Below are 23,965 nucleotides of genomic sequence, written 5' to 3'. Positions count from 1 at the left end.
ATCGATGTGTGTCATGTACCTTATCATTTGAGGTGGTGGCAAGGGAGGGTAGCAAGGACAGCAAAACGTCAGACAAACCTGTTTACATCAATTAAGGGGGATCTTCTGGAATTTAGCACCAGGACAGAAATTGTTGAGTACATGCAAAAGTACAAGCTAATCACAAAGAATCAATATGTATTTGGGACAGGTAGGCCATATCTGGTTTATCTTGTAATATCTTTGATTTTTTTCTAAACAATTGGTAGCTTACAATAACATCCATTACACTTTTCAACCATACAGCAGCACCTGCACCCATGCAGCCTGAACCCAGAGATTTCACATTAAATTTGCAAAGAATTAATTACCTCTGTGATTAAGCTTTTCAGTCTGCTTAGCCATTCCTTTGCTGACCTGTTTGAACCCGTTTCTCTCCTTTGCTGCTGCCACCTGCTTTTAGCCACACCCCCATCCACCTTGCAGCCTCTCCTCTTGTAGTCACCTCTGTCCCAAACCCATTTGCAACCATATCCCTCTAACCCATCTAACTTGCAGCCTTTTTCTGCACCCTCCCCAGGCGGTCAGAACACCCAACACATAGTTCTCACTGGCCCACTACCACCACAAGCTTTCCACCCAACCTCCACCATTAGCATCTCCACAACATTATCCCATTTCCTCAGACTTAGCACCCCAGCTCACTCACTCTCCTTACTCATTAGGCTCTACCTATGGGCCTAAGGCTCACAGGTAATCTATTAGTAAGTGTGGGAGAAAAACCGTCTATGTTTGGAGGAGCAACTCCTCACATAGTGTCCACTCAACCTATGGGGGGCTCTGATTGATCACTCCCATGGCTGAATTTTTCTGGGTGTTTTGGGGGCAAATTTGCTTGTTGCTCCTGTAAATTCTAAGGAGTGTTCCCTCAGGATTTAAACTGAGATTGCAGCTTTTCACTCCCTTTCTTTAGGAGGGAGGAATAAAGAGCTGTGTCCAAGTTTTCAGATGACACTAAATTTAAAGGGAAAGTGAAAGTTACATAGATGGAAGGTTCAGAGCAGCAAGAACAGATTAAAGGAATGGGCAAAACCAATTGAGATGGGGTTCAATATGGAAAAGATGAGAGACCATGCACTTTGGATGCAAGAAAAACATCAGAATATTTCCTTAATGTTGAAAAACTGCAGCGTGTGGGAGGACAAGAGAAACAGCAGTGTTCAGGTTCACAAATCAGTAAAAGACAAGTGCACAATGCAAAAAACGATCAAGAAACCTAAATGAATGAATGTCTTTCACTTAGTGAGGTTGGAAAACAAAGTGAGAAAGTGATGCTTCAGTTGCACAAAACCAATGCTAGACCACATCTGAAGGTCTGCATTATTTTAAACACACTAACTTTTGATAAAATACAGATTTACTAAAATTATGTTAAAACTTAAAAAGATCAAATTATGAGGGCTGGTAGAATCAATTTATAAGACTTCGGAAAAATTAATGTCTTTAAATTGTTAAAGGAATTCAACACGGTAAATACAGAGAATCCATTTCTTCTGGTGAAATGAATTAAAAGCAATTGGTCACAATTTAAATATTAGAGCTTGACTATTTAAGACAGAAAATAGGAAGCATTTTCTCCCCACACAGAGAGACCTGGAAGTTGCTTGCTCAAAATACTGCAGATGCTCGGACAATGGGCATTTTCAAGATGGAGATCGAGGAAAGTTTGTTGGGTAAGGTTATCAAAGGACGTGGAAAAATTCAGTTAAGGTACATATCAGTTATGATTTAATCAAATGGGAAGTCAGGTTCAAATGGCCTATTTCGGTTTCCATTTAGACCTGTAAGAGGCCAATGAGGCTAGAGGGAAAGTACAGAAAGGAAGGAACGGTTTCCATGCAAAATTACCAGTTATGGTTGGACAATAGCAATTAATTGATTAAAAGAAATGCTAACTTACAAAGCATGTGAGAAGGCAGAAAAAATTGTTGGAAGAGAAAGGGGAATAAATGCTGTATCACTTTATCTCATGTCTTAGAAATGTTCCTAAATGTTTACAAAAGAAGCAACTTATTGAAGTGCAATGATTATTGCCATGTTGGCAATAGTGACAGCCAATTTCTCCGATGATCTCATTAACAGCTTGGGATAAATGGCCATGTTGTCTGTTTGGAAGATAGACTAGGAGCCCCAAGAAGACTCTTAATCTTTCTCAAATAGTGCCATTCACTATTTAGTATCTAACTGAACCATGGCAATAAACTAAGGACCTATCAGTTTAATACCTCATCCAAGGAATGTCAAGTGCAGTAATAAAGCACTCTTACAGTACTGCACTATACTGTTGTCTTAGATTATGTATTCGAATTCTGAAGTAGAATTTACAGAATCTTCCAATTCTGTGATACGATTCCTGTCAATGAATTCAGAGTGTCTAAAGTTATTTAACAACAATTGGGCTTGTTATAGTAGAATTTATTTTGTGGGATTTTCTTCTGCAAAGCACACTTCTTTTTTCAGTTATCTGGAGGGTCCCTATTTGCCTTAAAATTTAAAATTTTATTATTTCAAAGTGCAAGCATCTGAATCACACCTTACAGAACATGTAATGTTACTAGGTACAGAACATGGGAAGCAGTGAAGTTAAACAACAATAAAAGCACTTTCACATGACAACAAAAAGGAACAGCAAAATGAAAATATCCAAGGGACTGAAGTGCTGAGAATTTTCCCTGAAGGCACACAATGAAAATTCAAATTTAGGCCTTGCAGACAGACCACAAGTCCTGGATAGATTAAAAACAACAAGAGGAGCAGTTTATAAGCAACAGTTAAGATGGATTTTGATGAAAATTTCCTGCTAACTGCTCTGTCACTATAATTTCACCAGATGCATTGGCAGTAAAAAGGGGTTTACACTGAATTTCCATGTGGCCTCAGTTTACTGCCAAATATGACTTTTATCATTTGTAGCCAACACCCTAATCACAACTGGTCAATATTTTTCAAATGGTCAATGCTGGTAGGAACGTAGGAACAGGAGTGAGCCATTCAGGAAACTCACTGGGACAATTAATTGTGTATATTTAAGGAGATATTTTCTGGCTGGGTAATTTAGATGGTTAGAACATCTAATAATGCCAAGACAACTAGTTTAAACTTCGTATTGGCCAGTATGACAGTTCTGAAAAATATTGCGTAACACTTCATGTTGAGGTTGTTGACTTGCTCGCCGAGCTGGTTTGTTTTCATTCAGACGTTTCGTCACCACGCTAGGTAACATCATCAGTGGAGCCTCCAATGAAGCAATGTTATTCTACTCTGCTTGGAATTTATACTATCCAGTCTGTTATGGTGAGTACTGTCATTTCTGGTTTTGAGCTGTATGGATACTCACCAGAACGAACCAGACAGTATAAATTCCAAGCGGAGTAGAATAACATCGCTTCATCGGAGGCTCCACTGATGATGTTACCTAGCGTGGTGACGAAACGTCTGAATGAAAACAAGCCAGCAACTTCATCTACAACCCGAGCTGCAGATCTTTGCCATAACAAAGTGTAGAGCTGGATGAACACAGCAGACCAAGCACCATCAGAGGAGCAGGAGCAGGAGCAGGAAAGGGTCATTTCTGAAGAAGGGTCCAGACCCGAAATGTCAGCTTTCCTGCTCCTGTGATGCTGATTGGCCTGCTGTGTTCATCCAGCTCGACACTCTGTTATGACAAATTCTCCAGCATCAGCAGTTCCTACTATCTCTACAAATCTTTGCCAATACTTTAAACACTTCATGTTAATTTGCTTGCACCCTTTTAAGGCTCAGTTTGTTATTTGTACACAAAAAAAAAAAAAAGACTGTAAAGGGACAAAAACAGAAGTTGCTGGAAAAGCTCAGAACTGAGGAAAGGTCACTGGACCTGAAACATTAACACCGATTTCTCTTCGCAGATGCTGCCAGACCTGCCGAGCTTTTCCAGCAATTTCTGGTTTTCTCCTCATCTGTTGGTGGCTGTCATAGTTTAATAATTCTCTTGTTTTATACTCTCCCACAAGAGGAAACAAACTCTGTCTACCTACCCTTTCAAATCCTTTAACTTGCATGTTCTGAAGTGTCATTATTTATAGAAATGAAAGCCAAGAAGAATAAAACAAGCATACCTCCTTCAAAACAAACTCAAACTGAGCACTGTCCAGCAAAAGCTGAAAAAGCATTTTGGGACTGTATTTTGAGTCAACGAAAACCTGGTCCTTAATCTGTCGCAAGCGCTTGTTGTTTGGATCATACACTGGAAAAGAAAACAAAAAAAAAGTTTGAAACAGAAGTCTAACTACCTACCTACCTTTGATAATCAATGACATTTGAATCCTCTACCATCATCTTGGGTGGAACCATTGACCAGATATCAAATTGAACCATCCTTAAAAATACTCTGGCTACATGGGCAGGTCAAAATCTGGAAATTCTGTAGCAAGTAACTCCCCTCTTGTCTTCCCAAAGCCTGTCCATCACCTGCAAGGTACAGGTCAGGAGTGTAATAAAAGACTGGCAACTTGCCTGGATAAGTGAAGCTCCAAAATTATTATTCAAGAAGCTGAAAACCAGTCAAAAACAAACCCAACTTGCTTCATCGGCAACCCCATCCACCCGCTTCATTTCCTCTAGCACCTGTTGTGCAGACCACTTTTAGTGGACATTGTAAACTTTTCACTGTACTCGTGTACTTCTGTACTTGAGTGTATATGACAATAAAATCTAATTCTAATTCTCCACTAGTCACCTCTCCCCAATGGTCCTCTGGGACTATGGCAACTTTACTTTTATATACGAATAGTTGTTAATTTGCCATAATATTGGGACGGCTTCACGAAGGTTTCATGAAATGTCAGACTTCCTCTTCTTTGGAAAGGGAAGGTAATTTAAGGGTCTCAGAATTTATACAATATTTTATTAAACAATGTCTATTGCATTTACAATTCTCTCTAAAAGGCTTAACTTTCTTGTGACATTTCTTTCTCACATTTTCTGAATGATTTTTACACTTAACAATTAGAAATAAATCAGGCACACAATAAACAATGCACTGCTCATAATGGTCCCAAAACGTTCTTGGATCTCAACTATCACTGGTTTTAAACATGTTCTGTCACATTTACCAGTTTCTGCAGTGTGAAGCATCAACCATCGAATTGTCACATTACAATCACGCAGGCAGTTTAATAGTTTAGGGATGTGATCCAACACATATTCTTCCCTCAAGAAGCCTTCCTTCAGGAACTGCTGCACCTGCCGACGTAACTTTTCAACACTCATACCATATCGATTTGCCTATGGAGGATAAAAGCCTTCGTCAACGTCAGAACCAGACATGAGCTCTGTTTTGAAACAGCCAGTGGGGACAAATTAAATCTTCGATGAGGAGGCAAAATGGCTGCCAACAAATCAGCAGTCTATTTCATCCTGCCTCATTATCTTCTCCAATTAATAAGACTGTAAAACAAGTCGGTAATTATTACAGGTCAATTAACACCCCCAGAGTATTTTGCACATTATAAAGAATAGAATTCAAAATACCCATGACTGAATTACCATGAAAGAAACGATCCACATTTCAGAGACCATACCTGCTCTTTAATGTTCAGTTGCTCCAATGTATAGTTCAGGGCTGTCTTTGCAGCTTTGTAAGGTTCCCAGGCCTCAATCAGGTTGACTGTGATCCCCATGTAAATGCTGATCACCTGATATGCAGAAACAAAATTCAAAAAGCTCAATTCTTGTTTAAACATTTCACTTTTGTGACTACCTCATATTTGTGCATCACATTCCCAACAGTGCAAAAGTGACTGCTCTTAAAAAGTAACTTATTGGCTCCAAGATGGTTTGGGACTTCCTAAAGTTGTGAAAAACACAATATAACGAAACAAATTACACCTATTACATTGCTGTTCAATGTCTGGAAGAGCTAATACAATGGAAAGTTCAAAGAGATCCAATGAAAATTCAAACATCATGAACCCAAATCTGACAATTTAAAATAACCTTTGAAACAGACTTCACAGTTTCATGATTTCAGTCAGTTGTTCTATTAAAATATTTTTGGTCAATTAAAAAATTGACTAATCTGGAAAATACAAATAAACAGTTCAGAAACCAGTTTTTGTGCACTGCTTCTTTTGTTCAAAAATAAAATCTATTAACCTATTGTAACCTTTAGGTACAGCATTAGGAACGCATTGTGGCTTTCACCTACCCAGTTGTCTGGAAAGTATTTATCCACTATCTCTCTCATCTTGGCTTGTTGTGTATGAAGAATGGATGGTTCAAAGTAGAGGATGACATAAAGCATGGCAGCTTGTGTAGCAAGGGCTGTGCTACGGTGTTCTGGCAGTGGATATGCCAACACCTGATATAAAGAAAACCACAATATCAAAAAAAAAGTTCAAGTTAAAGATCGAATTTTCACATCATTCAATTATTCCATTTACCAGTTGTTATGAACACTGACTTTACAGGATGATATTTTAGAATTAACATATTCAACGTTCAAGTTAAGATGAAAAAGAATGATCTTATTCAGTAGGTTGTGAAGTCACACTGAAAACATTGGCCTGGATATTGGTGTGTTCACCGAGCTGGAAAGTTTGATAGCAGACGTTTCACCCCCTTACTAGGTGACATCCTGAGTGCTTTGGAGCCTCCTGTGAAGCACTGTCGTCTTGTGCCAGTTCAAATTTATATAGTCTGGTTTTTGCTGCTTCCAGTAGGTGCCAGTTCCAGTTGTGCGCTGTAATGGTTGGTATATCGGGTCTAATTCAATATGTTTGTTGACAGAGGCCGCGGATGAATGCCAAGCCTCTAAGAATTCCCTGGCTGTCCTCTGTTTGGCTTGTTCTACGATAGTGTTGTCCCAGTAGAAAAAGTGTGGTTTTTCTCATCTGTGTGTATTGAAACCAAGGACATCTGGTCGTGTTGTTTAGTTGCTAGCTGGTGTTCGTGGATGCTGGTTGCTAGTTGTCTGCCTGTTAGCCCCACGTAGTGTTTTGTGCAGTCCCCACACGGTATCTTGTAAACCACATTCATTCTGTCCAGGGAATTCTTGGAGGCTTGGCATTCTCCACAGACAGCAGTTCCAATGGTAGAAAATACAACGCTGAAAACATACAAACATGCCCTTTTCTGTCTGTCACACACTTTTGTACCCAGTTATACCCAGCTGCTGAATAGCCAAATTCAGCTCCTTAAAAGGGACCACTCGGGTTGTTCGAGAAAAGGTCCAGAATTTGGGCGTGTTTTTTACATGGGGTATGAGTGCTTCTGCTGCTGGCCCATTCGTGACCTTCTCCAGGATCAGTTTCCCACTGCCGCTTGCTGTCAATTCAGCACATGAGCCAGCCAATTTCTATCTTTCTCAAAACCGACAAAACGTAAGCGGAGACCCAAAGCTCACGAGTGTCGTTCGAAGCAAAATGCTTCAGCCCTCTGAATTCAGGTCAATCTATCAGCTTTACTGCCATTACACAGTCTCTTGCCACCCCTACCGATCCCACGTATTGTTCAGCTTTTTAAACAACATGCAGGTGTGTGTCTACTTAAACTAAGTATAGGTCAACCTGTAGATCTGCAGGGATGGGGGAAGGAATGGCTATAATACGTATATATTTTGTTGTAATGCATATACAATATGACAATGGAAGGAGATCAATTAAGAGGCTCAATACTTTGTGGATGTGTTAGCAAATGGTCAGTCTGATGGCATTGCCATTAATGTGATTTTTACATTAGCCCCTTTATATTCATCAGGTCCAGTAATTGTTCAGATTTAGTTGAAGTTACCATCATTATAAAGATCATTTGGATAAAAATAGATCTTCTAACAAGACCTTGAGAAATCTAACACTTAGGACAAGAGGAGAAGATAAAACAGCAATTTGAAGGTGTTTCATCTTTCAGCTTTACAGGGATATATGAGATACGAGACTGTTTTTAATGTTGGTTTGATAAAGTTTGCAGGAAAGGGTTGTACTTATCAGCCTCAATATATAACAGCCTCAAGCTAAGGCATCCTTGGAATACTAAATGGTTCAAGGGAAACAGCCCATAGTGAAGGATAAATAACACCCTTACAGATCGTGATATGCGCTATTCATGAATCCCCATAACTGTTTTCAATGTAACAATCAGATTAGCAGATCATAATATGTAAAGCTAAAATTATTGGTATCAGACAAAACTAAAAGTTAAAATTTAACTGGATTGATTTAAAAAAAGGTGCAAAACGATTAATTAATTATGGGGGAATCTCTTGGAATTTGATGTAGCCTGGGATGAAGGAGTTAACTTGTCAATAATGGCTAAACAGGTTAACTTTAGCATTTAGTTATCATCTCAAGTAATAGCAATTTGTCCACTCGCACAATGCTATTGGCAAATAGATTCTTCAGACATATTGCTATTATTTATCTTGAGTAAATGGAACAGCATATTTCTCACCTGATTGTAAATATCATCTGATCGTAGTCGACCAACCACCATTGAGATGAATGTGTTGCTAATTGGCACTCTCTGAAAGTAGCTCTCTGGATAATTTGGGGGCCTCTTTGCCCCTGCCACAGGTGAATACCCAGTGCTGCGCACCAGCTTGCAAATATCATCCAGATTGGAATCAGAAGAAGAACGAGCAGCACTGTGAATAAACAAACAGGTTATCATTTTACAGCAAGAACTCAAAACCAAAGATTGTTTGCAAAATTATTTTAGAAAATGCTTGAGCTCGGCAACAAGAACATTTTCACAACTGAAATATTTGAAATTTATGAATTATTATTCACATCCTTTCTTAGTTTAATAAGATGCACACATCTTTCATTAAATAGCCTGTGTTAATGACATCATGAGAAGAATTCATGAAACTGACATACACTCAAATATATCAACCAAAGAAAACCTCTTCTCTGCTAGCAACTCATGACATTTTTATTATTTTGGTACAATGATACTTGTACAAATTTTTTCTTTTAAAAAAAGTTAAGTTTTAAGATCAGTATAAAACAAAACCATCTGTAGTAAGGATTGTCATTTGCATGTACAATGTATATATAAGTATAGGTCAACCTGTATATCTGCAGGGATGGGGAAAGGAGTGGCTGGAAGCAGTGCCTCCCAAATGTGCATATCTGTTTAGTATGATTCATTCATTTGATACTTCACAGATTAACCCACCAGGAGGCATAATCCACTTTTAAGAAAGCACCATGCCACGGTCACACCATCTACAGATCTACAACAACGATGGAAAAGGAGTGGCGCTTGTACGAGAGTTAACAAATTACTAAAAATGTATTTCAAAATCAATAGTACCCAGAGTAAAATATTTTATTCATTCAATCTGTTACACGACACACTTCCATACCAGGTGGGATTTGAGGTCGAACCTTCTGACCCATAGGTAGGGACAGTACTGCTGTGCCACCAAACCCAATCCAGAGTCAGTATAAATTTGTAGAACAGATAAGACAATTCTTCATGGGACACAATACTTTTGGAGACCCATGGTGAAAACGTGCTATGTCGCCAAACAGTTAAGAGGCTAGTGAGTAGAATTTACAAACGAGAATGAACAATCGGAACGATGCAACAAAATGTTTTAATGTAACTAAACTGTAGTCAAATGAATTAGCAGATCTGTTGAAAGCCAAGGCTAAAGTTACGTCAGAAGCATCCAACTATAGTATTATACAGAAGTATATCGCATTCGTAACAATACAAAGCTATTACAGCCCTAAAGAAACCTGGATATGGATCAGCAGAATTTTCTCATGCTGAGCCTTGAAATGGAAGTAGACTCAAGATAAAGACCAAATTCTCCAACTGGCTGAATGAAAAAGTAGTATTTCCCAGGGGCTTGTCATGGAGCCTCAACTTTAACATACATAAAAACACATTCACATACGTATATGACTTAGCTGAAGGAAGAAGTTATGTATATCCAAGTCTGCAGATGTCATCAAGTAAGAAGGCAGACCAAATTTTGCAGATGGGGGCTGGAAATTACAAAAAGGTCAGACTGACCATAGCAGATGAAGATAAACATGGAAAGTGCGAGGTCATCTGAAAAAAATCAGATATATTTTCCAAATAATGAGTCTGGAAGGTGCCGAGGCCAAAACTACTTGGGCGTCTCATATTTAAAAACACTGAAAGCTAGAGCATAGGTACAAAAGATAATTCAATTGGCTAATGACATGTAGGTCTTCATTCAAAAAGGAGAAATTTAAACGTGAAACTGTGATATTTTGCTGTACAGAGCATTGGTTAGACCCCATCAGGAGCATGCAATTTAATTTCGTGCCCTGAATCTTTGGAAGGCTACACAGATCTTACAAAGGATAAGATGATACTTGGCCTTAAGTGGTTACATTATTTGGACAGATTGCATAAACATGACATAACCTACCAAGTTTAGATGGTTAAGAGATGATATTTTAACTGTATTTTAAATAATATAAGAATTCAACAGGGTTTCTACAAGAAATGTTTCCTCTGTAAGGAGAATTCTAAACAAACAAACAGACATAATCATATGTTCCTATGCAGAAGAACTAGCAAAGTGAAGAGAGATTATTCTCAGAAATAAGAGTTGGGAAAAGATATTTTAAATCTGATTAATATTAACTACCTTATTGCTTGAATAAAGAGATCAAACTTCACAAACACAGTCTGGCTAGCCAGACTGAAATAACAATCACATTGTAACTCTTGCAAATCTAATAGCAAATGTTGCACATCACTAACAACAGTCTGGAAGCACTGGTGCACTCATTCAGTGAGGAAAGTAAAAGGCAAAATAAAAGATCATTGGTTTTTAAAAGTGTTGTTCTAAAGTAGAAGTGACATAAAATGTAGCATTTGGAAGTGTATAAGACAATAAAACATCTTAGAATTTGGATGATAATCCATTTCTCCAACTTCTCTAGGCTTGCAATGTCTTCTGGATTCAAGTCTATTGCCTTCATAAAGACACATTACATCAATGAATTATATTGCATAAAAAAAGCTTGATATGACTGGATCCTATTTATCCTGCTTTCATTTGTGTATAAAGTACCTGTATCTGTAGTAGGAAACCAGCATCCTTTCTCTAACCTCTCCTTCAATCTTGAGGTCAATAACCAGCAGCATTACTCCGTACAAGTATAAGGCTTCACACTGAATAATGACGAAAAGAGGAAAATACATTTAGACAAGGAGGGGGAAGAAAAAGATCAAACAGCAGCACATGATCATTGTTACAAGTTTACTTAGGGCATAAGAACACCAGGAAGGACATTCTTCTGAGCTTTCAGCCAAGAACCTTAGGGCCACCGTTTGGTAATAAGAACAAACAGAATTGGAGAAAAGATGCCCACTAACATGAAACAGAATCATAGTCACAGAGTCATACAGCACTGAAACAGTGTTAAGAATAGCTTGAAAGGTCATTTCAAAATTGGAAAAATCGTAGCCCATTAAAAAAAAACCTAAAAGCGTCTTGTGGTGCAGTGGCAGCATGGTGGCTCAGTGGTTAGCATTGCTGCCTCACAGCACCAGCGACATGGGTGCACAGGCTTCCAACTAATTTACTCAATTTCTCCTGAATTTACTTTGTCTTTAAAGTTGCTGTGGCTGTAAAAGAACCAACTCAGAAAACAGAAGCCAGCGCTACCATTGTGATTGGGAATAGCGGCCATTTTCTTTCAGCCTCTTGCAGCAGAGGTTCTTTCAGTATAGCAACGACGCCAGCGTATGACTCTAGGTTACAATATAAATGGGGTGGGGGAGTGACATGTAGATACCTTGACTACTGTTAAAATGACAGGTACATCACTGAGGTAAATTATTGCTTATCAGGACAGACACAAGAATGCCACACATGAATAAAATTTGGCATTCTTACGTATGTGTGATGACAAGTCAAAAAGCTTCAGTGAAATGTTTCCTTTTCACCAATACCGTGTGTCGTTCAACTGGGCTGGGATGGTAAGAAAGCTGACTGCATTACTGGAAAAATTGGACTGGTAGTCAAGAAACAGAGAAATCACAACAATTTATTTTTATATGGCATCTTTCATGCGGTAAATTGTTGCAAGACAGTGTGTCTCACCCAGCTTTGTGGTTCTTCTCCCGATATAAATTTGAAGACAATACTCGTGGTTTTACAAATGTTACACTAACTTACGAGTAGTTGTTTTCCATCTTCATTTAAAAGTACTGTTTCAAGGGTTTGTTGAATGTATACGCCTTCATTTAGATCGTCAAGAAATCTGAAACAATCCAACGGAAAAGTAGAATTCAATGTGATTTACAAATTTAACTCAACAACTAAAGCCAAGACACCATTGCATGAAATTATTTCCTCCATTTGGAATTTACAGCTGCATAAATTGGTTTGTTCTGCAGTATGGTCCACACACTGGACGTAATCTTGCACTGGTCCCACAGCAGGAAGGCAGGCAGGCAGGCAGGGGAATATAATTGGGTGGAAGGCTGAAGTTCAGAATACTGAAACAAGAACTTTTGCTATTATGTTCTAGGAGCTTTAAAGGCTGGTCAAGCTACCTGACAATAAGCATCAGGAAGCCTTTCAGCACACATTGCAAGTCCTGAATGCTCATTAAAAGGCCAGGTCTTCGGAATTAAGTTTCACTTCCCAATTAAGTTCTCTGCAAATAAGCAAAACACACGTGCTGACAGGAAATGGACACCTTGAGGTAAACTGTGTCCTTGTCTTCAGAACGAGTAGTGGCTACTTTGTCCTTCTTGGGAATCATTATTACATGTTGCAATACTGATCGAGATCAGATGCCACTGGTCCAAGCTGCGAGGAGGTTGCACAAGGCCCGGTCAGTGGGGAAGTGTCAAGACTATCCAGAGAAGAAAACAGGCCTGACTGTCCTGGGCAGAGTAGAAATGTAAACACATCGGATGTGTGTTGTAGGCAGCGTATGGGCATTCTGGGCAGGGAGCATTGTAGGCACATGGATCTATAAAGGTGAAGTGGATGATATGGACAGCTAGCTCCTGTTGGTTCAAAGTAGCATGCTGGGAGGGAGAAGGTACTGTGACAATCAGAAGGGACAATTAAATTTGGACAAGTAATTCTAGCATCAGAGGTACATATCAGATGGTCTCATGGTGTGGAGGTGTTGTGAAACATCAGGACACAGGCGACGAAGAATGGGAGGAATTGGGAGAGGCACAGTTAAATTAACTGGCATGGTCCCTGGGGTAAGTGCAGGAATTAACATATACAGTGTTACAGCAGAGGAATAATAAAGACACATGGCAGTGAAATATGGCTGATGTTGGTGGGTGCCAGGAGAGGGTTAACAGAAAGGATGACCCATCTGTGACCTTTGAGGATGGCCATCAGCCTCATGGGTGGGGAAAGAGATCAGGAGAGGATAGATTCTATGTATAGGGCTTAGCCTTGGCTTAAGGGATTGGGGATGGCTGGGAAGTTTTTTGACAAGATGGGTCAATGCATTCTGTTCACACACTACCTCAGGCCTGCACGCCAATGGCTCAAAACAACCAGGCCAGGGTCAAGCTGAGAACAAATGGGTGCAGGAAAGGTCAGAGCTAAAAGCTTCAATGGCCAGAGTAGCGTAAACAGGGGTAGCAGTCAAACCTCTGGAAATGCAGCATTCTGGCAATAGGGGCCTGGGTAACAGCCAGTATTGGCCAGAAATCAAATATATTAGAGACAATGCAGCCATGTTCAGACAAGCAAGAGGTAATGCTGCAGAAGCTTTAGTTTGTCCTGTGAAGCGGCTAACTACTTACACCTGCTGCTGAATGAGAGACTGCATACACTAGAACTAGAGAGTGATCCAAAGCAACCACCACGTCCAGACATTCCCGTCATCAGAAACCTTCTTCCTGTCTAGTCCTGTTAAGGTTTTATAGGTTTCTGTCAGATGCCCCCTCATTCTTTTGAATGTCAGCAAATATGGTCATAACCACTTCAACCTTGCCTCATACATCGTTCTGCAATCCCAGGAATCCGTCTGATAAACCTTTGCTGCCCTCTCTTGAAGGAGACCAAAACAGCAGACAATACGCCAGGTGTGGTCTCAGCCAGGCTTGGTATTATTGTAACAAGACATCCCTACTCCTGTACTCAAATCCACTCTCTATAAAAGCTGACATGTAGTTTGCCTTCTTGACAGCTTGCTGCAGCTGCGTGCTTATCTTCAGTGACCGGTGTACAAGGTCACCCAGAGCTCTTTGCACATTCCCCTCTCTCAATTTATAGCCAGCCTTTCAGGTCATGATCCACCTTCATGTTTTTAACTCCCAAAGTGGATAACCTCATTTATCCACATTATCCTGCATCTGCCATGCACTGATCCCTGCAGTACTCCACCAGTCACAGTCTGCCATTTGGAAAAGGTCCGTTTATTTTTACACTTTGTTTCCTCTCTGTCTCAATACACTATCCCCAATTTCCACATGGCTTAATTTTACATGCAAACCTCCTGTGTAGGAGTTTGTTGAAAACCTTCTGAAAGTCCAAATAAACTACACCCATGGCTCCCGCTCATCAACTCTATGAGTCACATTCTTGAAGAATTTCAGTAGATTTGTCAAACATGATTTCCCTTTTGTAAGCTGAAGTCAATGTGTGTGTGCTGATGGAAGGCACAGGTGAATGCTGCGATGGTGTCTCCTTTCTGACATTGCTTCCACAGGAGAAAACAGCTCACGGAGTATTATCCCAATGGGTGCTTGAGCATTTTAGCTGAATGCCTGCCAATGCCAGCTCCTCCCTCCCAGTGAGTGTGAGTAAGTACTAACCACATTGTCCTGTAACTGGTACAATAGTGACAGCATAAATGTCATACATTCAGTCACATATTCCATCTGGTGCCGAGTCCTGTAAGTAGTCCTCCGAAGTGATATCCCTCCGCACTTTCAGTTACACTTTGGAGTGAACAGACAGTGCCGCTTACCCTTCTGAAGCGCAAATCATTTATCCTTTCTCAGCACAGATCCCAGTTCTTTTGCAAGGCCTACAGGCACTGACCTTCTGTTATTTCCCTCCAGGTTGCCTTGATCTGATGGGAGGGCTTCCTGCTGCCATCTCTGGCACTAAGGAGCTCCAGCCTATCCCTAGGAGCCTGGGAGAAGTGCCTCAAGCCAGTGGTCACTGTACCATGAGATATTTTTTGTCATGCTTGTATGACTTCTGCAATTGGGGAAACTTCTTTTAGCAGAAGTACATTATGCAGCATCATTGGATGGATCACGCAAATAGAATTAGGATTCAGTAAGAGGTACATTTATCCTGCACACCACAAATTTTGTTCACATCTCGCCACAGATCTATCATACTTATTTAGATATAAATCAGCAGGATCTTTGACCCAGTAAAGGAACTTTCTCCCCATTCCCGTGACAAAGCTCATACACTCCTCGCATATACACACGTAACTGATTGAGAACCATGTCATGGGACAAGAAAAGTCAACCTAACTCCAAGCAGAAGTAAGGGTCATTTCCATGGATTAGATTCAATTAAATCATTTGTGCGGCATCATTGGATGGATCACACAAATAGAATTGGGATTTAATAAGGAGGTACGTTGTCCTGCACACCATAAATTTTGTTCACAACTTGCCATAGATCTATCAGGCTTTCTTTTATGACAAAGAATTTCATACAGTTACTTCTCAGACAGGAAAACAAAATTCCTCATCATCTACTAATATTCCAAATTAATCCTGGCATCCAAACCTGATTCACTAATTCATGAAGAGTTGAATTCCATGTTAATTCTAAGTGTAATTATTAGTAGCAGACATGTACAAAAAAATTACCTGTTCAGATCAACTATGTATTTGTGAACACTTTCAAAGGCAAGGTAAAATCTCGTCAATATTTCAATGTGATTTTCACGAAATTCTTCATCCAAATCCTGAAGTTCTGGCTTAGCTTCCAACTTGCCTTCATAGTACTCAGGACCCTGAAAGGAGATCAATTGTGTTACGATAGTAGAGGCTTTCTGCAAAAATTATGTATTCTAATCACTCGTTGAGAAGAAACTAAATGTGATTAAATTATTTAAATCAGCTACCAGAGCACAACAGCAGCCCAGGATGACATTGCCCTGATTTTTCTTTTATTCCAATGTCACTCACGTTTCCCCAGGTGAAGAATAGAATATAGAATATAGAACATAGAACATAATAGCACAGTACAGACCCTTCGGCCCTCGATGTTGCGCCGACCTGTGAAGCCAATCTGAAGCCCATCTAACCTACACTATTTCATTATCATCCATATGTTTATCCATAGGCATCTCACTACTTATTGGCAAAATAAATTCGAGCAACAGTTCATCCATGACCACAAATTTTGAACGGATAACAATGACAAAACTGCCAGTATTTGTCACCAATACTCCATTAAAAAACTAACAGCAACTTTGGGGCCCACATTTGTAGAACTCACTAGTCACCAACTGCCATCCTGAGAAAGACCCTTTCATCCCCACTGACTACCTTCTGCCAGTCAGCCAATCCTCTATCCATGCCCATACCTTGTCCTGAACACCGTGAGATCTTGTCTTATTTCGTATTTTTCTGTGCAGCACCTTGTCAAAGGACTTCTGGAAATCCAACTAGGTCAGGCCCACAGTCTTTTCTTTGTTTAACTTGGTCATCAGCTCCTCAAAGAATTCTAACAGAATGTCAGGCATGACCTCCCCTTGACAAAGCTGTGCTGACTCCACCCTATTTTACCAACACTTTCAAGTATTCCGCAGTCTCATCCTTAACAATGGACTCTAAAATTTTGTCAACAACTGAGGTTAGGCTAACCGTTCTATAGTTTCCTGTCTGCTGCTTCCCTTCCTTCTTAATCAGAGGTGTAACATTAGCGATTTTCCAGTCCTCTCAGGACCCTATCTGAATCCAGTGATTCCTGAAAGATCACCACCAATGCCTCTACAGTCTCCTCAGCTATCTCCTTCAAAACTCTGGGATGTAGTCCATCTGATCTGGGAGATTTATCCACCCTTAGACCTGTCAGCTTCCCAACATCTTCTCCTTAGTGATGGCCACTACACTCGCCACTATATCTCTTGAAGTTTTTGCTATGTTGCTGGTGTCCTCACCATGAAGACTGATGCAAAGTACCTATTCAGTTCCTCCGCTATTTCGTTATTCCCCATTACTACTTTTCCAGTCACATTTCCAGCAGGCCAATGTCTACCCTTGTCTCTCTCTTACCTTTTATACATCTAAAAACCTCTTGTGATGTTCTTTATTACTATCTAGCTTACTCAAATTTCATCTTCTCCACACCTTATTGCTTTTTTTTTTAAAAAAGTTATTCTCTGCTGGTTTTTAAGGCTTCCCAATCACCTTCATCACATTACATGTTTTTCTTTTGCTTTTATATTGTCCCTGACTTCCTTGTAAGCCATGGTTACCTTGTCCTCCCCTTAGTCTGTTTCTTCTTCCTTTGGAAGGATTTCTGCAGTGCCTCCCAAATTATCCCCAGAAATTCCTGCCATAGCAGCTCCATCATTTCCCCCTCCAATCAACTCTGGCCAGCTGCTCCCTCATTTCTTTATAGTCATCTTTACTCAACCGTAACACCATTATACAGCTGATTCCAGCTTCTCCCTCTCACACAGCAGGGTGAATTCTGTCATATTATGGTCACTGACCCTTACAGGTTCCTTAATCAAATATGCCTCATTACACCTCACCAAATCCAGAAATGTCTGTTCCTGAGTGGGCTCTACCAGAAGCTGCTCCAGACATACCAGATATTCCCAGTACATTGAAGCCCCCCATGATTATTGTAATGGTGCCTTTCTTACATGCCTTTTCTATCTCCCCAGTAATTTTCTGCCCCACATCCTGACTACTGCTATGAGGCCTGTGAATAACTCCTATCAGGGTCTTTTTTCCTTTGCAGTTCCTCAACTCCACCAACATAGATTTTACGCATTTTGAGCCTATATTGCTTCTTGCTATTGATTTAATTTGATTTCTTACTAACAAGGCAACCCCATCCTATCTACCCATGTGGGTGTCCTTTCGAGAGGACTCATATCCTTGGATATTTAGTTCCAGTTCTCATCCCTTGCAGCGTACATGCCAATTTCAATCTGCGCAACAAGTTCATTTACCTAACTTCGTATACCTCATGCATTTAAATACAACACCGTCAGTCCTGCATTGACCACCCTTATCCTAGTTGTCCCCTTATCTGCTGTGCCTGAAATTAGATTCCTGACCCTTTCCATACTCTGTTCTATTACTTGTTCTGGAAACTTTATTAACTTCTGCTGAGGACCCCTCCCCCCTTAATGTTTTCCATAATTTTCCATGCAACTGAACCTCGGACCCCCACAGCCTACTATTAAGTTTATAGCCCAAAAGGCTGGTAGATCCAGGTTCAAGTCCCACTTGCTCTGGAAGTGTGTCACAATATGATCGGAGAAGTTGATTACAAAAATAAGCACCCAACATCAGCGCTTTCATTTAATCTTTTGGCAGAAGACATTTCTTTTGAATTGTGCAGAAATCAGTCTGTCTGCAGTTTATAGCAAATCGTTGACTTTAAAAGGTCCATATTCTTTTCAGAGATAATAGTTTTAAGATACAGCAAATTCAACTTGCACTCTTAAATTATTTTAAAATGCAGCACTTTTTAAAAGTGCACCGCAAGCTAGACAGCCTTTACACTGCAGGCATGTATGTCACTAATGGCTTGATGTCATGCGTGCAAATGCTCATATATGGACAGGATCAGTGGCCATTTTAATGGCAGTACCCTAACTGCTGCATCAGGAGCAAACACTCTGTTTTGATGCACAAGTCAACAACTAGTTGAGTCTATTTTTACCGAATACTTTTCAGTTAAAATGCCCCAAACATGCACATAAAAATATTTCATTGCACTATTTTGAAGAAAAGGAGGGGAGTTCTCACCAGTGATATAGCCAATACCTACCGACCAATGCATTAGACCAATGATCTAGTCATTGATGGAGCTTACTGTACACCAATTATTGTTTTTCTTACTTAAAAACAGCATTGAAACTTCACAAGTCCTTCACTGGTGGCAAAACACTCATATGTTCAGAAGATGCTACATAAATGCAAGTCATTCTACGATTTAAGAAAACTCGAAAATTGAATAGGGAAAAAAGCTTTAAAACTGAATGGGGGCATGGTGATGTAGTAACGTACACTGTCATTGGAAAATAAAACTAAACATGGTGACGACAGGAAGTACAGTTTTTGGGCAGGAAGTGCACAAGATTTTTTTTACACAGGGAGTCAAATGTGATTAATAGTTCACCCACATGATTTTAAATGGTGACAATTCAATGTTTATTTTGCTCCCTGTATTTTTCTTCCATTTTAATGCCTGCCCATGATCTCTATCATTACTGTACTCTAGTTATAAAGATTACTGCTTCCAGGTTTGGGAGTCAATGAGGATTTGGTGAATCTTAAAAAGCCTGATAGGTGGCAACTGTGCAAAACATTAAATCCGTCACATTAATATCGGTGGGCAAAGATAAGCTTTGTAATGAACCTTTAATCTGATCGTTTTCCAGCAGATACCAACAGCATGTCCGAGGATACTGAAGACTCAACAGTTCTCACCTTGAAGTAACTGAAGTCGCAGATGATATCTCCATACTTCTGCTGTTCGGCCTTGTCTCGGAGTCTGTAAACGGTCGGGATAAACTCGGACAGTCTCAAAAGTTCTGCTATGATGGCGTTACCGCGGGACACGATCCTGAGAATTGCCTGCCCGCAGAGATTGTTCTCTGCCAAGAAGTCTACCATGGTGGAGGGGGGGGGGGGGGGGAACCCCCCCACAGCCCCAGGGGGTGGGGGGTCGGCAGCAGCAACTGAGGCAGACCAGCCCTTGCACTGAAAGAACAGCCGGATACCTCTGGATTTATTGCACCGACTCTGTTATCATGCTTCCCCTTCTGTCTGCAGCCTTTCCCAGCAGCAGCGAGCAGAAAGGGACGATATAAACCCAAGGACGGAGTCACTCAGTCTACGCTGCTGGCCCCCCGCATCTTTTGCACTGGTACAATACAGGGAAGGAATTCTTCCACACCGCGAGTCCTTCTCTTTTACCAGGGTTCCCACACACACACTGCTCAGACCAGCTCTTCCATGTTGATCATATGATTTCCTTCCTGTCAACTCAGCATGTGACCACCAGGCGCAGTCCAGTGATGTTGAGCAAGCAGGCAGGTCCTCAGCGTCTGGTTTGTGTTTTGTGAATCAATTAAGCAACACCCACTTATCATTCAGTACCACGCAAAAAGTGCCCTTTTCCTTTTGTTTATAATCTGGACATAACTCATAAAAAAAGGCCGAAAATTAACTTTGAGTCTTCTTCCTTTGGAGAGTATTTTATTCATTTTAAAAGCTGATCTCATTCAAATTTTGCCAAATCTAAGCTGTGGTTTGCACAAAATTCTGTTGGAGGTGCAACAACTGCTTTTGGAATTGATCTTTGAAAAAAGGACAGGTAAAACAACAAATTTCACCTTTGAAATCACTTATATAAATGCAACATAGCAAGGACCAGTACAAGGCATCTGCCTTTTGCAGCATCGGAAACAATCACTTTATATATTACTGAATAATTGAGAGAGTCGTTTCGGAGATTTGAGTTCTGAAATTCTGGGAAGTTTGGCAATGTCATCACCAGTACAACAAATTATAATTATGGAAAATTCATTTATCTTCCTGACTCTGCCTTTTCTGGCCTGAAGGCATTAAATATTACAATAGGACGTCAGAGCCTCCTTCTTCAAGTTTTTTCATGTGTGAGGTCTTCTGCAAAGATTTCTGTTACCTTTTTCAAGAGTTTCGTTTCTAAATGTGAAATTACTCATCGATTCTAGCAAAATGTTTTCTGCAGTTAATTGCTCATTCTCTGGCTGGGACATACTAAAAAGCCTCTCTAGATCTGTTGAAACCTTCTGCCTAAGATTTGTTAAACAACTCATCTGGTTGAGATATGGCATAAATGGTAGTACAGTTGGGCTTCCACGATTAGGTTTCTGATGGGTGGCACATGCCAAGTTTGCAGTTTCCCTTGATGCTGAGCATCCACCACAAGTATGCTTTAAAGACTAAGAGATCAGGGATTTTGGACTGCCCACAGCAATTTGGAAATTTTGGCTACACCCATAAAACACTTAAAGGATCAGCAACTTATTGTAGCTCAATCAGAAAAGAATACAAGAGAAACTTCAAGTCTTTCCACAGACAGTGAGGTGACTGCCATTTTTGAAGCCTCAGATTGTGAAGCTACGAACAGATATTCAATCATGCATAAAAGAGATCACAGGGCTCAAGCATACACACCAAAACTTCAGGCAGAGTGGATATTACCCCATTTTATTAGAAGAAATCAACTGTATATAGCACATCCTTACAATGTACGAGGAACATTATGATGTAATTGATACATCCAGAAACAGCCCATCAAGTTGTAGTTCAATGACTGTAAGCAGCTAATAAAAGGCTATCCATAAAGAAAAATATGCTAAAAGACCAAGTTAGGATCTTGCCAATATTTAATGTTCACAAATTAATAACTACATAAGGGTAGCTGGAGTCTCATTACTCTCCTGTAAAAAAGAGATGGTTTGTTTCCAGTCAAGGTATATTCCTTAAAAAGGAAAAGGCAGGACAAACAAATCCAGAGATCCTTGAATGAGAAAAGAGATAGAAATTAAATTAAAGATGAAAAATTGTGATTATGATAGGTGTCAGGTAGTAAATACAATTGAGAACCAAACTAGTACAGGAGGTTCAGAGGGAAGTGAAAAAGCAAATACAAGAAGATAAGGAGAAACTTGTAGAAATGATTATTCAGATAGAATTTATATTCCCATGGAAAAATGTGGATTAATTTAGAAGGATCAGCATGGATTTGTTAAGGGAAAATCACATCTTGCTAACCATTTGGAGATTTTTGAAGGGATAAAGGAAAGGATTTGTGAGGGGAAAGCTGTTGATGTTGTATACATGGACTTTCAAAAGGCAATACAGTGCCACACAAGACTTGTGGGGAATGTTATCAGTTATGAAATAAAAGGTACAGTAGCGATGTGGATATTAAATTGCCTGAGGAATAGGAAACAGAGAGTAATAGTTAATGGTATTTTTTGTCTAGAAGAAGGTTTATAGTAGAGTTCTCCATGATGTTTCCTGATATATCTGTGCAGAAAATAATTTTGAAGTTTGCAGATGATGCAAAGCTTGGGAGAATTGAGAAACTGTGAAGAAGACAACATAGAACTTCAAAAGGACCTTGACAATTTGGTGGCGTGGACAGGAATTTGACACATATAGTTCAAGTATGGAGAAGTGTGAGGTGAAGCACTTAAATACAAAAAAAAAGGAAAAATGAGACAGCAAAAAATAAAATTTACTGCAGGGTTTGCAGGAGTAGTGAGTCAGGGGTGTATATGTACATAAGTCATTAAAGGTGGCAGGACAGGTGAAGAAAGCTGTTATTAAAGCATAAAATTTTCTAAGCTTCATAACTAAGGGTATAGAATACAAGTGCATTGTGGATATTATGAACTTATATAAGACAGAGCTAACCTTAGCCAGAGTACTGTGGACAGTTCTGGACACCATACTGTTGGAAGGATATAAATGCATTGGAGAGAATACAGAAGGGAATACACAAGAGTGATTTCGGGGATGAGACATTTAAGTTATGAGGAAAGTTTAGAGAAGTTGGGACTGTTTTCACGGACATGAGAAGGCAAAGAGGAAATTTGGTACAAGTTTTCAAAATGATGAGTTGTCTGGACAGTGTGGGTATGGAGAATCTGTTCCCACTTATATAAGAACTGGAGGGCACAGTTTCAAAATATTTTGCAATAGAAGCAAATGCAAGGTGAGAAAAAACACTGTATTACATTGTGAGTGATTATGGTAATGGAATTCGCTGCTTGGAAATATGGAGGAGGCAGATTTAAGAGAGGTATTCAAGAGGGCATGGCCTGATTATTTAAATAGGACTAATGTTCAGAGTTAAGGGGAGAAGTCAGGGGATTGGCACAAAGTTTAAAATATTCAGAGAGCCAGTGCAAACACAATGGGCTGAATGGCACAAGATCTGAAGAGTCATATCAGACTTGAAATATTGACAATGTTTCTCTCTCCACAGATGCAGCCAGTCTTGCTGAGTTTCTCCAGCATTTTGTGTTTTTATTTCTGATTTCCAACATCTGCAGTATTTTGCTTTTATATTAACAATTCTGTGAACAAGCCATGGAAATGCTCAATGGCCCTTTCAGGTAGAAAACAATAAAACTTCTCGAACTGTGGAGTAACCTGGAAAAGCTTACTGTTGCACATCAAAAGGAGCTTTTAAAGGTAAAAATTAATAAAAGTTGGAGCAGTCTAACCAACTCAAAGCGACTACTGAACTGAAAACCCAACCTTCCTTTCTGGACGTAATGGAGGAACACAAGAACAATGGGGAACTCCAGACTAGTGTACACAGAAAGACAACACATATGGACCAGATATTTAATTATACCAGCAATCACCCCAGCACCCATACAACACTATCAAACCTTAGAGACTGAGGAAGAAAAGATTACAGAATATTTTCATCAGTGCTGTGAACAGACAGGCAGTATTCTTACACAATTGACACGTTAAAGAATTACTTTGATGGGGCTATGTGTGTCTCTCTTTTACTGAAAAATTGAGAGTTTGAAGATCACCTTGAATTATTAGTAAATTATTAGTCTTCAACGAAGCATCCCCTTGAACATGCCCTCATTCTGCTGCACTCACAAAGACCCTGTGGGAGATAGAAGACGTGTACCAAATTTAGTGAGGTAAAAATGTTACAAATTATCATAATGGAAATGATCATATGTTTCTTGTTGCTGAAATCAAATCAATGTGAATGGGCACC

The 23,965-nt window shown here is 39.8% G+C and overlaps 1 protein-coding gene across 1 annotated transcript in view; it reads right to left on the bottom strand.

The window, feature by feature from the left end:
• washc5 (WASH complex subunit 5) overlaps positions 1 to 20,276 on the bottom strand; it is a 58,261-nt gene extending 37,985 nt beyond the window's left edge. The window contains exons 1-9 of the mRNA XM_020519453.2: positions 19,648 to 20,276; positions 15,835 to 15,980; positions 12,191 to 12,275; positions 11,081 to 11,181; positions 8,467 to 8,659; positions 6,227 to 6,379; positions 5,601 to 5,714; positions 5,133 to 5,304; positions 4,137 to 4,264 (exon numbers count right to left, since the gene is read on the bottom strand). Of these exons, the coding sequence (XP_020375042.1) occupies positions 4,137 to 4,264; positions 5,133 to 5,304; positions 5,601 to 5,714; positions 6,227 to 6,379; positions 8,467 to 8,659; positions 11,081 to 11,181; positions 12,191 to 12,275; positions 15,835 to 15,980; positions 19,648 to 19,833 (1,278 nt within the window). The 5' untranslated portion in view covers positions 19,834 to 20,276. The remainder of the gene's footprint in view (positions 1 to 4,136; positions 4,265 to 5,132; positions 5,305 to 5,600; positions 5,715 to 6,226; positions 6,380 to 8,466; positions 8,660 to 11,080; positions 11,182 to 12,190; positions 12,276 to 15,834; positions 15,981 to 19,647) is intronic.
• Positions 20,277 to 23,965: the final 3,689 nt, after the last annotated feature.

The sequence above is a fragment of the Rhincodon typus genome, chromosome 4 (assembly GCF_021869965.1).
Source record: "Rhincodon typus isolate 14 chromosome 4, sRhiTyp1.1, whole genome shotgun sequence".
Classification (NCBI taxonomy): Eukaryota; Metazoa; Chordata; class Chondrichthyes; order Orectolobiformes; family Rhincodontidae; genus Rhincodon; species Rhincodon typus.
This window is presented reverse-complemented; position numbering and strand designations above follow the sequence as displayed.